Below are 16,725 nucleotides of genomic sequence, written 5' to 3'. Positions count from 1 at the left end.
TCCAATAAATTAATATAAAATTTAAAGACTTGGATATTTTGTCTAGTGAAAATCAAACATTTACCGTATAAAAACCTGAAACCAAGTAGGTTTAGTAGTGAATTAAATTCATATGCCTAAATCAAAACCATGTTTCTAAAGGTTCTGCTCTAGTTCATGTGGTTTTAAAATTAAAATAACAATAAACTTACTGTGGTAGGTTTAAAATTGCATCTGGAATACATGTAAATTTGTTTTGAGATAATTTTAAGCTTGTTATAGAAGAAGGCAAGAAAGGCATAGCAGCTAAAAAAAAAATAAAAATGAGATAATGAACATTTTAGTCATTTAACCATATTCCTATAAAATTCATTAAGAACAGCTATGGATGACATAATCTAGGTATAATTTCAAAATTAATAGTTTCTGCTTTACACCAACAGTACTAAAGCATCTACTTTATAAAGTAAGGTAGTATCCTTAACATTTATACCAAACAATAAAACAATACACCATACTGATCAGAATTTTTAGTCTAAAAGCTTTTAAGCAGCTGTATAAATATAAACTCATGTATGCCACAATTGTAAGGTAAAAAATAATTAGATATTCATTTCGAACTGAGATCTTACTATATCAAATATAGTATAGAGTAATTCAAATTACTCTGTAGTAACTATAACAAAACACATTTGAACACTTTGCTAATACACAGTATAGGACAAGGATAAAAATTATTCATGATCCCATCTCATAAAGAGTTCCCATGGTTCCTAAAGCACATGAAATCAAATTGAAAAGCTTCCTCATAGCAAAGGAAAACAGAGTGTGAAGATAGAGCCTACAGAATGGGAGATCTTTGCCACCTGCTCCTCAGATAGAACACTATCTATAGAATACACAGAATACATAGATTTCAAAAAAATCTAATACAAAAAAAAACCAAATAACCTAATTAATAAATGGCCAAAAGAACTAAATTGACACATCAAAAGAAGAAATATAAATGGCCAATATATGAAAAAATGTTCAACATCTCTACATTGAGTGCTCATCTTACTCTACTCAGAATGACAATTATCAAGACTACAAATAATAAACATTGGCAAGGTTGTGGGGGAAAAGATAAACTCATACATTGTTGGTGGGACTGCAAATTAGAACCACCACGCTGGAAGGCAGTATAGAGAAACCTCAAAAAACTAGGAAGGGAACCACCATATGACTCAGCTATCCCACCACTTGGTATATAGCCAAAAGATCTAAAACCAGCATCTGTATGGATGCAGCCACATCACTGTTTACAGCGGCACAAGCTATAGAATCAGCCTAGGTGCCCATCAACAGATGAATGGAAAAAAAAAATGTGATATATGTACACAATGGAGTTTTACTCTGCCAGAAAGAAGAACAAAATCATGGCATTTGCTGGTAAATAGATGGAAATGGAGAACATCATGCTAAGTGAAATAAGTCAGCAGCAAATGTTTTTTAATGTTTTCTCTCATATGCAGAAGCTAGACAAAAAAAGGGGGGGGCAGTAAAAAGGGGGTCCCATGAAAAGAGAAGAGAGATTAGTGGTGTAGAGGGAGGGGGTTGGAGAGGGGAGGGAGAAGAAATGGGAAAGGGGAGGAATTGCAGAAAGAAATTGACCAAATTATCCCATGAACATATATAAATATACCCCTTGAATTTCACAGTTGTGTATATCTGTAATTTTAAAAAACTATAAATAAATAGAAGAAAGATCAGTAGAGGAAAGGGAACAGGGGGATGGAGGAAGTGAGGGAAAGGGAACGTTTTGGGGACTGAATGAGAATTATTACTCCATTTTTGCATAATTATGTCAAATGAACTCTGATACTATATATCTCTATAATGAACTAATAAAAAAGTATTTTATGAAAAAATAAAGAAGGTTACTTAATAAAAATATTCTTTGACCACATGATCTTAAGAGATTTGGGAAACATAATGTAAAACAAAGTGGAGTATCTCAGAGTTTTCACTATTACAGCATATTGATGATTTTGCAAGAGGGAAATACAACAGAAGGTACCTCCAGGAATAAAAGCATGTGAAACACAATTTGGAAAACTAAGCAAATCAGACAGTCTGTTTTCTCTTCTGTGAAATGGTGCAGTCAGAACAGAGGAACCCATATCATCTAGAAGCTCAACTCCAGATGTTTCAGTTCTACAAATTTATGTGGAAATGGCTTGAGAAATTATTTCTTAGCATTTTCAAGGTTAAAATACAGGTTATATTTTATCTAAAAAATCTTCAAAGGTCAAAATGTTCTAGGACATATTCAGAAGCTATTTTCCTGAGGAGCAGAGCAATACATATTGTACCTCACCTGTTTGCAAAATGTAGTTGTGACAAAATGAGTAAGTAGAAATGACTGTCCGCCAAAAATTAAAAGTTGTGTATTTCAGATGCTATATGGAAAATACCCCACATTAAAGAACTGAAATTTCATTTCACATGGGATTACTTTTAAAGGTTAGTGGTCTCACTCAGAAGCCCTTCTGTGGGCATTTTCTCAAATATAAGACCACTTAGCAAACCATTAAGGTTATATAGTTCTGTTAGAGCCTGGGTTTTCAATGTCTCCCAAAGGCCCATTTGTTGAAGGCTCAGTCCTCAGCCCATGGCAATATTGGGGGTTGTTGGAGCCTCCAGTAAGTGGGGCCTGTGGAAGGAAGTTAGGCCATTGAGGGTTTTCCCTTCAAGGGCTTATTGGGACCCTGAGCCCTTTTGCTCTCTCTTCACTTCTCACCACCATGAGAGGTAGGCCCACCTCTACTGCTCACACCTATATCGCTGCACTGTCACAGACCCAAAGAAAACAATGATGAACTGGAATCTCTAAAACTGTGACCCAGTTTCAGACTCATGGTTAAGAACATGATCAATATCAGGATAGTGTGAGGATAAGAGGGAGTTTTTGAAAAAGGAGGAAAATACTCCGCAAAGTTAAAATGACTTTTGTAATTACTAGTTTCTGAAAGTTCTGAAAAATTAGAATATTTTGAAATAGGTACTCAAACTGTATTCTGCTATTAAACAGTATTAAGAATTTATCTTACTGAGTTGGGTGTGCAATAATCACAAGAGTGGCAAGAGCATACCATCTTCATTAAAATAAAATATGGGAAATGCCTATTCATCACCAGAAATATATTTTGTTGCATAATATTAGAACATTCAGCAAGGCTCCAAATGAACATAATACCCTGTATCATCTGACACACTGAGAGAAGTTAGGATGTTCTCCAACTTTCAATAGAGATGATGATCATATTGTATGTTGCAGTAGTGTTCTGCAAAGAGCAGGAACTGAATAGACATGCATTAACTACTAATTTGAAAACTGTTAAATTTTATTTCTTAAAACAATAGCAATAATAAAAATTGCACTTATAATCCCCAAAACTTGCTGAAGAAACTTCTGTAGGAAACTCAGTACCCCATGAGGATGCTTCACCCAGCTAAGACAGTCAGTGCATATTTAGTTTAGACCAAAAGGAACCATAGTGTAATTATTATTTGTAGGTCAAGTAACTGTCTTTTTTGCTTATGACAACAGTGATGGGCTAATTATTGTTTAATTATAGACATTTTTAGAGGACTTTTTTAGAGAAGCTTTAGGTTTACAGAAAATTTAATGGAAAGCACAGTTTCCATATACACCTTCTTCCCTCATCACCACCTCCCCACATGCTTTTCTCCCTATTATTAACAACTTGCATTAGTTTGGCATGTTTATTACAGTTGATGAGCCAATATTGACACATCATGACCACCCAAAGTCTGTGGTCTACTTTAGGGTTCACTCTTTGTGTTGTACATTTTATGGACTTTGACCAGCAAACATAACTTTTGCCCACTACTATATCATCACACAGGGTAGCTTCACTGCCTTGAAAATCCCCCGTGTGGCACCTGGTGATTCCTCCCTTCCCCCGAATCCCTGGCAACCACTGTTCTTTTTTCTTTTCCCCATAGTTTTGCCTTTTCCAGAATGTCTGATACATGGCATCGAACAGTATGTAATCTTTTCAGATTGGCCTCCTTCACTTAAATATGCATTTAAATTTCTTCCATGTCTTTTCATGGCTGGATATCTCATTCATTTTTATCTGCATCCTGTTAACTTTGTGAAACTCCTACATAATATTTAAGCTTAAACACCACCCTTACATTCCTACCTAAAATGTCCATACATGACACATTTTGCGAGACTTCAAAGATCTGGTAAGAAGGAAGCCCACACTGAACACTTACCAAGAGAATTCATTCTGGCACTGAAACTCTCCACTTTCGGAGAAGCCTCAAGAAAGTTCTCTGGTAGAGACGAAATGTGGTTTTTACTAAGGTTTAAAGTCTTTAGTTCCTTCAGTCTCATAGGAGAACATATCCCTGAAATTTTATTTCTAGTTATAAAAGACAAAAATGAGGATTAGATTTTGTAAACTCATAAGCTAGTATGAAAAAACCAAAACAACTTTCCTTCAAACAATAGCATTAAAGCACTTATTAATTTTAAAATAAGTTGTGAAAATAAGACAACTGATAAAAACTGATGTTTATTGCCTCAATCTTTCGCTATATTTTTGTTTAAAACTCATCACATTGGAAATGTCAGCATATTTTACAAGTCCTAGAAAGTTCCACGTAAGGCAACTCTGCTATCATCAATGAACAGCCTTCTTACCCTTCTAAAATGAGCTGTTCAAGCTTCTCCACCACATTCCAGAGGTTCTCAGGAACAGCAGAGAGCTGGTTATATGACAGGTTAAACTGCTTCAGAGTTGGACACTTCACTGCAGGATCCAAAACTACCAGGGGTCCAATGTCATTGCGAGAGACATCAAGGTTGACAATACAATTCATTTTCAACAAGTAAGAAGGAAATGATGTAAATTTATTACTGTGCAAATCCAAATGTGTCAAACACTTCAGAGTCTGAAAAGATAATATTTTTAAAATTCTAAAATGAACCATCTGAGAAACGTAGGTTTAGCTACTACTTCTGCCTTCATATCTCTGGTAACTAGAACCATCAGGAATTCTTTATTTTTTAATTAAAAACACTATTTATAGCAGAATTTCAGTATACTTACTGGTCCAACCATCTCTGTTATAGCAAGGGTAAGACCAGGAAAAAAATACAACACCTAATTTGTCAAAAGCAGATTTACAATAACAGAGTTGAGAACTTAATTCAATTTTTTTTTAAAAAATTGCTTCTACAAAGAGCAAGAAGCAAAATAGGCCTCCAAAAATATTTGAATTAATGATTTAATGAATAAACAACACAATCCTGGGAATACATTTTTTAAAATACTACTAAAATACTATTTTAAATGTATTTAAAATAATACACTTTTTAAATACTACCTTTTGGAAAATGTTACACATTTTAATACAAATACTAATAGTTACATATTAATATACATTTCATTTTAGAATTTCCTCTTATTTACTGAATTTCATTTCCAATCTCCAGTTTCTATTTTTAAGCAATTTCTAGTTTTACAATGATAATAGCAACATTTAGATATTATGTCAATTTTAAAAATCTTTGGTTTGGTTTACTATCAAAGGGCTAAAATACCCAAAACAAATCACATCTTTGTGTTCCTCTTTCTATATCAATTTATTTAACCTCACAAGGAATTCTAGAGTTTGATGTGATTATAGAGGCTTATTAATAACTTCACCCCAGTTGTTTCAAGATCGCTGCAACAATTTTTATTTACTCAGAAAAAAAGAATTTTTAATTACTTACTCTCAAGGTTAAATTGGGAAATTTTCTTGTAAAAAGACACAGCTGAGACCCTTTAGGCAGTCATAAAAAGTGCCCTCCACTGGTGTCATTTTGAATTTCTGAGGGAGGTTCTGAGTTGGGCTAGTCATTGAATGCTATATATGTCTATTTTCTCATGCTCTCTTCAAATTGTCTTTACTTAGACCCAGTTCTCCTCTTCTTTTACTTGCTCATGTACCAAATATTATTGAAGGTTTACCCAATGTAAATTAATTCCTCCATAAACTAATTCAGTGCATACCTACTGGGCCTCTCACATGTCAGGCCTTGGGAGGCATTGGTGACGGACAGCCACAAACCTAAAACGATCCTGCCTCCAGCAGTTCATGGTTCAAGGAGGGAAATATACATTAAATCAAAATGTATGAGAGGATGAGAACTGCAGTTCAGTGGAAATGTAAACCAGGTAAGCAACCAACACTGTCTCAAGTTTAAACAGGGTAAATTATCTTATTAGAATTAATAATTGAGGGCAAAATCCACATATATCCTTGATAGCCTGTAATGTTGACCCTGTATTATCAGAACAGAACCTGGAGCTCCTTTTCAGCCAGGTCTAGTATTTCCATTGCTTGCCCTCCAAGATGTTTCTGAACACCACACAGACTAGGACAAGTGCATGGAAACCAGAAGAATGGGGGAATTGTCTAATAATTAGTAGAGCCTGTTTTAGAAAGATTTAACCATGTGAGTTAAATATCAATGCAATATCTCTTGCCAGGTCCTGTGAGTTATAAGGATGAATTAAATTTACTTCACATAGCTGCTGTGGGAAGCTCGTGAGTGCATTCTGGTGAAGCTCCAGCTTTTCAAGATGCTCCAAATGGCCACTTATACAGCATTTCTGGCTCAGGGCATCAATATCTCTGAGTTCATTTGCTGAAAGGTCTAATGATGTAATATATTCTCTCTCAGAAGCCAGGGAAGAAATGCTGTCTGAATGCCTCATATGGGACTGAAGTTTTGATGATCCTTTTGTCAAAAAAAAAAAAAAAAAAAAAAAAAAAAACACACACACACATACACACAAACAATGGAATGTAAGAAAACAATTTAAATTCACTTGGTAAAAGGTTACTGAGAAACTACTAGTGTCAGGCCGTTCAAGGCACTGGAGATTCAGTAGAAAATCAAACTATGGAGTTTGTATTCCAGTGGCATAGACAGTAAATAAAAAAATTTAAAAAAATTAATCAGTTGCTATTAAAAAAAAGACTGGAGAAGAAAATGAAGAGTGGCCTTTGTGGGGATGTTATTAAATTTCAGAAAATTCATAAAAAGTTAAGAGTTCAGTAACATTCATAAAAGGTAGTTTTTAAAATTTATAACTGTTTCATTTTTCTATAGCCTATGGAATCATTAAGTGACTATATATGAACTTTATGTGAGATGAAATTGGCACTAGAAAACTTAAATAATCAGAGAAAATTTAACAAAACACCGTGTTCTGCCCAAATATCTATTTACTTTTGATTACTTCCAAATACTTACTGAGTGAATCATCAGAAGAAAATATTTTTCTTTTTCGCCTCAATAATTCTTCATGATCAAAAATGGGTCCCTAATAAACAAATAATGATGTTTATAATAAAATTACAATCAGCTTTTTTTTTAAGTAGGAAACCTTTTTATATGGGAACAACCATGAAATTTTAATGGAACAAGTGATATTTATAATCATAGGAGAAATACAGAAAAGTACAAACTACAAGACCCATCATGATGATAAAGGAAAACATTTCAGTCTCAAAATGACCTTAAAAGCATCTACTCTTTCTCCTTTGTTTTAACTATAAGGAAACTGAAAGGCAGAGAGATTGAGTCAAAGCTATATACACAGAATTTCCTTCACCAACCAAACTGCTTTTTCTAACTACACTACTTATGTTAATTAGAACTGGCATGTATAAACATTGTGGCCTAATTTAACCTATTCAGCTATAAGCATTCATTTTGCCTATCTTAACAGCCAGGAGGAACATAAAAAACTCATATTTTAATACTAAATTATGATCAAGATTAGAACATAGGTTAGCATATGTCTTTCAAAGTGAACCTGAAAATACAGTAGCTCCCACTTTTCCCAACTAGAATTGTCAAACTTCTCATGTCAATATCCCATAGTCCTTCCATAGTTGCTAAACAGACAGGAATTATGGTTTCTAAAAACTTTAATGATTCTCAATACACACACAAAAAAATCACATTTTGATGAACATCATAATCATGCTACTCTATCTTGCCCAGTGTTCTTCAGGTTCCTCTCTGATACCTCAGAAATCACTCTAAGAGTTCGAGAGTTCTAGTGTTCATGGGACCAAATCACACCACTAGGGAAAAACCTGGTGGCCTTTAAAAAAAAAAAGACCTGGGCTCCATTGAAAAAATATAACTCAGTGGTAGAACATCTGCCAGGAGTGAGGCCCTGAGTTAAATCCCCAGCATGGGGAAAAAAAAAAAAAAAAAACGAAAATAAGGATGGGTAAAGTCATATTGAATTATACTCCATCATTACATATACAACTAAACAAATCCAGAGTCTGCACACTTAAAAAACCTACAAATGTGAATTGAAGATAATTTATGTCTAATACATTTTATCATATATATTTTTTTTCCATACATTAGGGAATTCCACACTAATCATTCCTAGCTTTGCCACAAATTTTAGTTATCAAGAGACTGTCAGTAGCCAAACATACAACATAATCACAATTTAACTTACCAATGAATTGGAATGTCTTTGCAGATTTGGTGAGCAACGCTGCAATGGGGCAGGATCACGGTAAAATTCTCCTACACTAATCGAATTTGACTTCTTTTTCACAAGTAATGAACCTTCGCTTCCTATTGTGAAATGATAAAATAACATGAAAGTAAGAAACTAACTCAATCATAAAATTAAATGTATTTTCACTCATGGAAATCTCATAACCAATTCCCTTCCTAATATCTTTAAATTACAAATGATAAACTATGTTGGCTTTTCATTTAAAAAATTCAACCACATTTTTCTTCATCAATAAATATCTATTGAGTGACTGTCACAGATAGATATTGAGCAAGTGCTGGATAACTATAAGCAGGAAAAAATTAATTCAAGCCTCAGAGGAGTTCAAATCCCAGAAGGAATAAGACAAGGGGTACACATACTACAGAAAATACAAACATGTATGTGAAGCAGAGAAAGTTTCTACAAAAAATTTTATCAATGTTATTTTACTATTTCTGTGACTTTTTCTTTTGAGTTTTTAAAAACTGGTTTTAAATCCTGAAATTACACTTTAAATTTTTAACATGCATCAGTCCTGTTTACAACTCTACTTGGCATTTCATATTTCATTGTTTCTCTAGTGGATTGACATTAAAATAAACAATAAGTTTAGCTGGAATCTACCTTTTAATTTTTTTTTTTTCCAGAATTGATGATCAAACTTAGGACCTTACTCATGCTGGGAAAGCACTCTACCACTGCCCTGCACCCGCAAACCTAGTTGACAATAACTATTTTGTAAATTAAGAGATAAGAAATTCTTCTTAAATTATGAATTTTTGAGAAAATAAAAATCAGTAGAAATCATGGTATTAGAAAGCATGTAATACAAAATGTTGCTAAGGGAAATTTTAAGGCAAATTAATAGAAATATATGCCACATATGTGAAAAGATTCATATTTAGATATCAATTTCCCTAAACATATTTATAGATTTCATCTATATAAATAATTATTATTTCTAATTCTATATTATATAGAAGTAATATATATGAATTAATTCTACATAAAAACTTTATATACATTAATCCCAATAAAAACCACAGCATAAAATTAATTGATTCAAATTGTATATAGAAAAGCAAAAAAGCTAGAATAGCATGAACAATTTTTTTTAATTAAAAATCATAAATTTACATAGGGCAATGTTGTTTGATTCATTGTTATTATTTTTTTCCCTTCCCCCCCACCCCTCCCGCCCCTCTTTTCCCTCTATACAGTCCTTCCTTCCTCCATTCTTACCACCCTCCTTATCCCTAACCCTAAACCTAACCCTAACCCTAACACTAACCCCTCCTACTCCCCATTATATGTCCTCATCCGCTTATCAGCGAGATCATTCGTCCTTTAGTTTTTTGAAGATTGGCTTATCTCACTTAGCATGATATTCTCCAATTTCATCCATTTGCCTGCAAATGCCATCATTTTATCATTCTTCATGGCGGAGTAATATTCCATTGTATATATATGCCACAGTTTCTTTATCCATTCATCAACTGAAGGGCATCTAGGTTGGTTCCACAATCTGGCTAAAGTGAATTGAGCAGCTATGAACATTGATGTGGCTGTATCTCTGTAGCATGCTGATTTTAAGTCCTTTGGGTATAGGCCAAGGAGTGGGATAGCTGGGTCAAATTGTGGTTCCATCCCAAGTTTTCTGAGGAATCTCCATACTGCTTTCCAGAGTGGCTGCACTAATTTGCAACCCCACTAGCAATGTATGAGTGTACCTTTTTCCCCACATCCTCTCCAACACATATTGTTGCTTGTGTTCTTGATAATCGCCATTCTAATTGGGGTGAGATAAAATCTTAGGGTAGTTTTGATTTGCATTTCTCTTATTACTAGAGATGTTGAACATTTTTTCATATATCTGTTGATTGCTTGTACATCTTCTGTGAAGTGTCTGTTCATTTCCTCAGCCCATTTGTTGATTGGAATATTTGTATTCTTGGTGTAGAGTGTTTTGAGTTCTTTATACATTCTGGAAATTAGCGCTCTATCTGAAGTATGAGTGGCAAAGATATTCTCCCACTCTGTAGGCTCTCTCTTCACATTACTGATAGTTTCCTTCACTGAGAGAAAGCTTTTTAGTTTGAATCTATCCCAGTTGTTGATTCTTGCTTTTATTTCTTGTGCTATGGGAGTCCTGTTAAGGAAGTCTGATCCTAAGCCAACAAGTTGAAGGTTTGGACCTACTTTTTCTTCTATAAGATGCAAGGTCTCTGGTCTGATTCCGAGGTCCTTGATCCATTTTGAGTTGAGTTTTGTGCAGGGTGAGAGATAGGGGTTTAATTTCATTCTGTTGCATATGGTTTTCCAGTTTTCCCAGCACCATTTGTTGAAGAGGCTATCTTTTCTCCATTGCATGTTTTTGGCACCTTTGTCTAGTATGAGAAAATTGTATTTATTTGGGTTTGTGTCCATGTCATCTATTCTGTACCATTGATCTACCTGTCTATTTTGGTACCAATACCATGCCGTTTTTGTTACTATTGCTTTGTAATAGAGTTGAAGATCTGGTATTGCGATACCCCCTGCTTCACTCTTTCTACTGAGGATTGCTTTAGCTATTCTGGGTTTCTTATTCTTCCAGATGAATTTCATAATTGCTTGCTCTATTTCTGTAAGGTACATCATTGGGATTTTAATTGGAATTGCACTGAATCTGTATAGCACTTTTGGTAGTATGGCCATTTTGACAATATTAATTCTGCCTATCCAAGAACATGGGAGATCTTTCCATCTTCTAAGTTTTTCTTTAATTTCTTTCTTTAGTGTTCTGTAGTTCTCATTGTAGAGGTCTTTCACCTCTTTTGTGAGATTGATTCCCAAGTATTTTATTTTTTTTCGATGCTATTGTGAATGGGGTAGTTTTCCTAATTTCTCTTTCTGAAGATTCATCACTTATGTATAAAAATGCATTGGATTTATGAGCATTGATCTTGTAATCTGCTACTTTACTGAATTCACTTATGAGTTCTAAGAGTTTTCTGGTGGAATTTCCAGGTTCCTCTAAATATATAATCATGTCATCAGCTAACAGGGATAGTTTGAGTTCCTCTTTTCCAATTCGTATCCCTTTAATTTCTTTGGTTTGTCTAATTGCTCTGGCTAGCGTCTCAAGAACAATGTTGAATAGAAGTGGTGAAAGAGGGCATCCCTGCCTTGTTCCAGTTTTTAGGGGGAATACTTTCAGTTTTTCACCATTTAGAATGATATTGGCCATGGGCTTAGCGTAGATGGCCTTCACAATGTTAAGGAATGTTCCCACTACCCCAATTTTTTCTAGTGTTTTGAGCAGCATGAACAATTTTGAAAAAATAACACCAGCAGACTTTTCCTACCTGATTGTAAGAACTTCTATAAAAAAAAAAAAAAAAAAACTTATCAAGAAGTGAGATATTGGTAAATGGTAAAAATATAAGCCAATCACATGGAATAAATCATGCTTAAATAGAACCATACTTATATGGGCAATTAAATTGAACAAAGTTACCATTAATTCAATGAGGAATTACAGTATTTTCAACAAGTGACGTTGGAATACATAGATTATCTATAAAGAAAAAAAAGTGTGAACCCTTCATTTGACATTCTCTTGATAAGTTCATTGTTGTGTGTTCATTACACAAAAAAATCAAATTATAATGGTGAATAGAACTACATATTTATAAACTAGGGTGTTATCACCTCAAAGAAGAAAGAGGAAAACTTTTTCAAAAATTTAGACTAGGAAAATATTTCTTAAAAGGAATACGAAAAACTCAAACCATAAAAACACTGAAAAACATACTTCACCAAAATTAAAATCTCTTTGAAAAAACATGATTAATAAAATAAGAAGACAAGATACAACATAGAGAAAACATTTGCAGTACATATACCTGCTATGACTTTTACCCAGAATACACAATAACTCTTGTAATACAGTAAGACGACAACCCAAGCAAGAGATTAAAAAAAAAAAAAAATTGATCAGACTTTTTACAAAGAAAATATTTGAGTAGCCAATAAGAACATGAAAATATCCTGAAAATCATTGATATTTGAAGCAATGAAAATGAAATCAAATGAGTTAAAACTATACCTCCACTATAATGGCTAAAATTAAATTAGCTGACAATATTAAATATTGATCCAACAGTGAAACAATTAGAATTTTCATGTATTGTTGATGAGGGTATAATATGATACAACTCTGGAAAACAGGCACAAAAGAGTACATGCTGTATGATTCTTTTATATGAAACTGGACAAAACACTAATGTAACCTATAATAACAGAAAGGAGCTAAGCTCGTGACTGGTCAAGGTAGAAGGGCATTATTCATGAAGACATACAAAGGATTTCTTTTGGATGACAGAATTGCTGCAATAACTTGATAGTAGTGATGATTACATGGATGAATAAATGTTCCAAGCCCATGAAATATATATTTATAAGAATGCATTTTAATTTATATAAACAATATCCCAGGAAAACTTATTTATTAAAAAACTTGGACTTGAAACATGATATGTTACAAAAAATTTTACTTTTTCCTTCCTCAAATAACTATACTTTATCACCCAAAGTTTTCAGTCATATAATGTTAATTTAAATAAAAACAACTTGTCCCATTTTTGCTAATGTCAGCCATAATCACTATCATTACGTATCTTGCTATGTCAACTTTTTTAAAGTTATGCCAAATAAGCTATTAAAATAATTAATATTGTTTTTAACCATTATGAAGGTAAAACAGGGGTTTTTGTTATTGTTGTTGTTGTTGTTGTTTTTTCACTCAGCACTTCCTATTTGCCAAGCATAGTCCAGACACTTAACATACATATCCTTGAATCCCTATGTATACCCATGGAAGGTTGGTATCACTATCTTTAACAAAGTTAAGGATCTACAAAAAGATCTCCTTAAGGAGAGAACATGGAAAGTAGTTACAGCCTAAGTCAGTTTTGTCACTATGAGTTGCCATTGGCTGATCAGTCTGCATAACTCTTGGAAATGCAGAAACACATCTTCCTGAGCCATTGCTTTAACTGGAATTAGGAGATGAAACTGTTCCTGCTAATGAGTGCATTTTTATTGGAGTTTTTCCAGATAAATTGAATCAGGTTTTAGTCTCAGTTCTTATTGTTCAATGCACTGTGTATGGGTAGACTACAAAGGGAACCGCGATTCCTAAAAATACCTTCACTATCCAGATCATCACTTTGGCCAAACACACTGTCCATAGAAGAATCTGGAATAAAGGTCCATTCACCAAATTTATCAAGTACATCTTCAGAAAAATTTCCAACACTGCCTGAAGCTGCTCCTTCTTCCACAGTACTTTTCGTCTGATACCTGAGCACCATTCTCGCTAGTACAGATCCTATATCTAAAAATAAAGAAATACACCAACACCTTAGAAATCAACAATTACAGGAACATGAACATATATCTTACCAAAGTTGCTTATATTCTTATTCTTTTTTTAGGGGGTGGAGGATTATTATCAAACCTAGAAGTACTTTACCACTAAGATACATCCCCAGTGCTTTTTAATTTTTTAAGACAAGGTCTTGCTAAGTTGCATAGGGCCCCGCTAAGTTGCTCAGGTTGAGGCTGACCTTGAACTTATGCTCCTCCTGCCTCAGCCTCATTCTCACGGAGGATTTTCTATTCTTCCTTCTAAAGTTACTTTACAATACACAGTGAAATTGAATAATTACAAGGTGGCAAATTAAATTGCTTAAAAATCATTTATCCAAAGCTTTGGTATATATAACAAAATTGAATCTGTATGAAACTAACTTGATCCAAGAAAGGGCCTGGGCTTTGAAGCCAGATAGGCTTGAGTCCAAATCTTATTAATGCCACTAAGTTCTCTGAGTATCCATCGCCTCATCTGGAAACTGAAAATGACAACATATTCAGCACAGGGTTATAGAAAAGACTAAGTGAAATGATGCATATTAAATGCTTAGCAGAAGGTCTAGAATATAGAAGATACTGATTCAATAATAGAGCTATTCATATAAGTTTTGCTGAGTGATTCATTCTATCTGAAAATTTGATGGAATTTCAAAGTTAACATTCTTCTTGAAATTTCATTACATTTTCTATTGTGCTCTACTGTGAAAAATTAAGTTGGCAAAGCCCTTATTGCTCTACCCAATAGCCTAGAATATTTCTTCAAATATTACTCTCTCATAGCTCACATTACATGGACAACATGTGACTCAGTCAAGTAGTAGCTGAAAAATGTTTTAAAGCTATGAATCCAAATGCTCTTTACTTAGACCACTTGCCAATGAAAACATTCTACTTCATGATTTATTTGAATAGTTCCTTTTAGGGAATGTTTAAGATTTTTTCACCTAAACTTCTGCTATTATAAACAATGTTTTAATGTGCATCCTTACACGGGTTCACTTGTACACACAGAGAATCTCTGTATTATGGATTCCTAATGGTATATTTCTGGGTCAAAAAAGCATGTATCACCACGTATATGTATAATTTTATGTATCAATTAAAAATATTTATAATGTGTATACATACACTGAAATAGCAATGTACATTGCCAAATGTCCTCAAAAGAGGACAATTTAAATTCTTGCCAACAGCGTGTAGATGCTTGTTTCCACTGATGGTTTTCAACATCATGTATTACCAACTCTTTACTTTTGCCAACATTATAAATATTAAATGATCTATTATTATGTGCGAAGTGCATGCTAAATTTATAACAGCAGACAAATTTAACATTCATTTTGTGATGTTTATAATCTACCAAAAGGTAGATTGTAAAAAGAAAAATACAATTATACAATGTGATAAGTACTGATATGGGTGAAATTAGGGTGTGATGGGAACATGCAGGAAGAGCTTCCCCCAAGACTTCACAGGGGTGGAAGTGTCTTGTTAAAAAGTGACAAAGGTACTGAGGCAGGAAGAGGTTAAGGGAGGGAAGTAGAAAGAATAACATTGGAAAAAGCCTAGAAGGAGTATATGAAACTCGTAAGAAAACAAGGGGATTTCAGCCCAACTGGAACTTCTGAGCTCACTGAAAAGATTAGAGACCTTGGTGTATACAGTATGCATGGATGGCTTCCTCTGCCAGCACTTAGCCAAGTCATGAAAGTGAGGGGGAAAAGTCAATAATCAGATGAGGCAAATCTGCAGTATCGGCTATAAAATCAACGCATTTGCATTGAATATGCAAATAAAAATATAAAGAAGCTGTGTGTTATTAGCATGATAGTTCCTAAGGTGAAGACATGGAGTATGACCACCATGGGGAAGGAGGCGGTCATGAGAGGAAGTTAACTTAGGGGATACTGGGAGCAAAAGTAGTAAAAATACACTTAGTGTGAATAAATGAGAGAGATGAACAGGTAGAAATGTGATAGGTGGAAGAAAAGTGGTTAAAAAATACAAATAATATATATAATAGATATCAACTTGTAAAGGTAAATTTAAAAAGTCCCTTACCTGAAATAGAAAGCATATATTAACTTGAAAATTACAAAGTATGCATGCATGGTTTTGCATATACATTTTACATGCATATGTATATGTAAGTGTATAAAAAGTATAGGGAAATGTCCTCATTGATTACTTTTAAGGGATAAATTATTTTATTTTCTTCCTTATGTTTTTTCTGTTTTTATATTTTTAACTGTGCACATATTACTTTTATAATAAAAAAAAGACTATTAAAAAAAAAGCAACTCCTTAGAAAACTCCCACTAGTTTGCTGTATTTTAATACAAGTTCAGTAATTAGACAAAGGGGAATGAAGAGAAGGGAGGGTGATAAGAACAGGAAACACAGTGGAATGAATCTGACATAATGAATACATCACAGTGACTCTCACCATCATGCATATACACAAGAATGGGATCCTAATTAGAATAAGATATATTATGATCCTATTGTATAATTATATCAAATCTATTTGGGAAAGAGAATTTGGATTAGAACTTTTTATAATCCTACTGTAAAATTACATCAAAATAGATTCTACTCTCATGTATAACTAAAAAGAACCAATGAAAAAGAAAATAAAAGACATATTTAGTGTCTCATAAATAACTTAAACATAGGGGCAAGGGACACATAGTTCAGTGGTAGAGCCTTTGCCTAGCAT

General features: G+C 33.6%; 1 protein-coding gene across 2 annotated transcripts in view; it reads right to left on the bottom strand.

The window, feature by feature from the left end:
• The window catches only part of LRRK2 (leucine rich repeat kinase 2), a 140,942-nt gene that overhangs the window by 66,320 nt on the left and 57,897 nt on the right, over window positions 1–16,725 (bottom strand). For both annotated transcript variants that reach the window (XM_079139253.1, XM_079139252.1), the window contains exons 20-26: window positions 13,780–13,968; window positions 8,541–8,662; window positions 7,307–7,376; window positions 6,570–6,787; window positions 4,700–4,950; window positions 4,270–4,418; window positions 192–285 (exon numbers count right to left, since the gene is read on the bottom strand). In XM_079139253.1, the coding sequence (XP_078995379.1) occupies window positions 192–285; window positions 4,270–4,418; window positions 4,700–4,950; window positions 6,570–6,787; window positions 7,307–7,376; window positions 8,541–8,662; window positions 13,780–13,968 (1,093 nt within the window). The remainder of the gene's footprint in view (window positions 1–191; window positions 286–4,269; window positions 4,419–4,699; window positions 4,951–6,569; window positions 6,788–7,306; window positions 7,377–8,540; window positions 8,663–13,779; window positions 13,969–16,725) is intronic.

Source organism: Sciurus vulgaris (genome assembly GCF_902686455.1).
Source record: "Sciurus vulgaris genome assembly, chromosome: 5".
NCBI classification, from domain to species: domain Eukaryota; kingdom Metazoa; phylum Chordata; class Mammalia; order Rodentia; family Sciuridae; genus Sciurus; species Sciurus vulgaris.
Note: the sequence above shows the minus strand (reverse complement) of the source record. Positions and strands in the feature narration are given on the sequence as shown.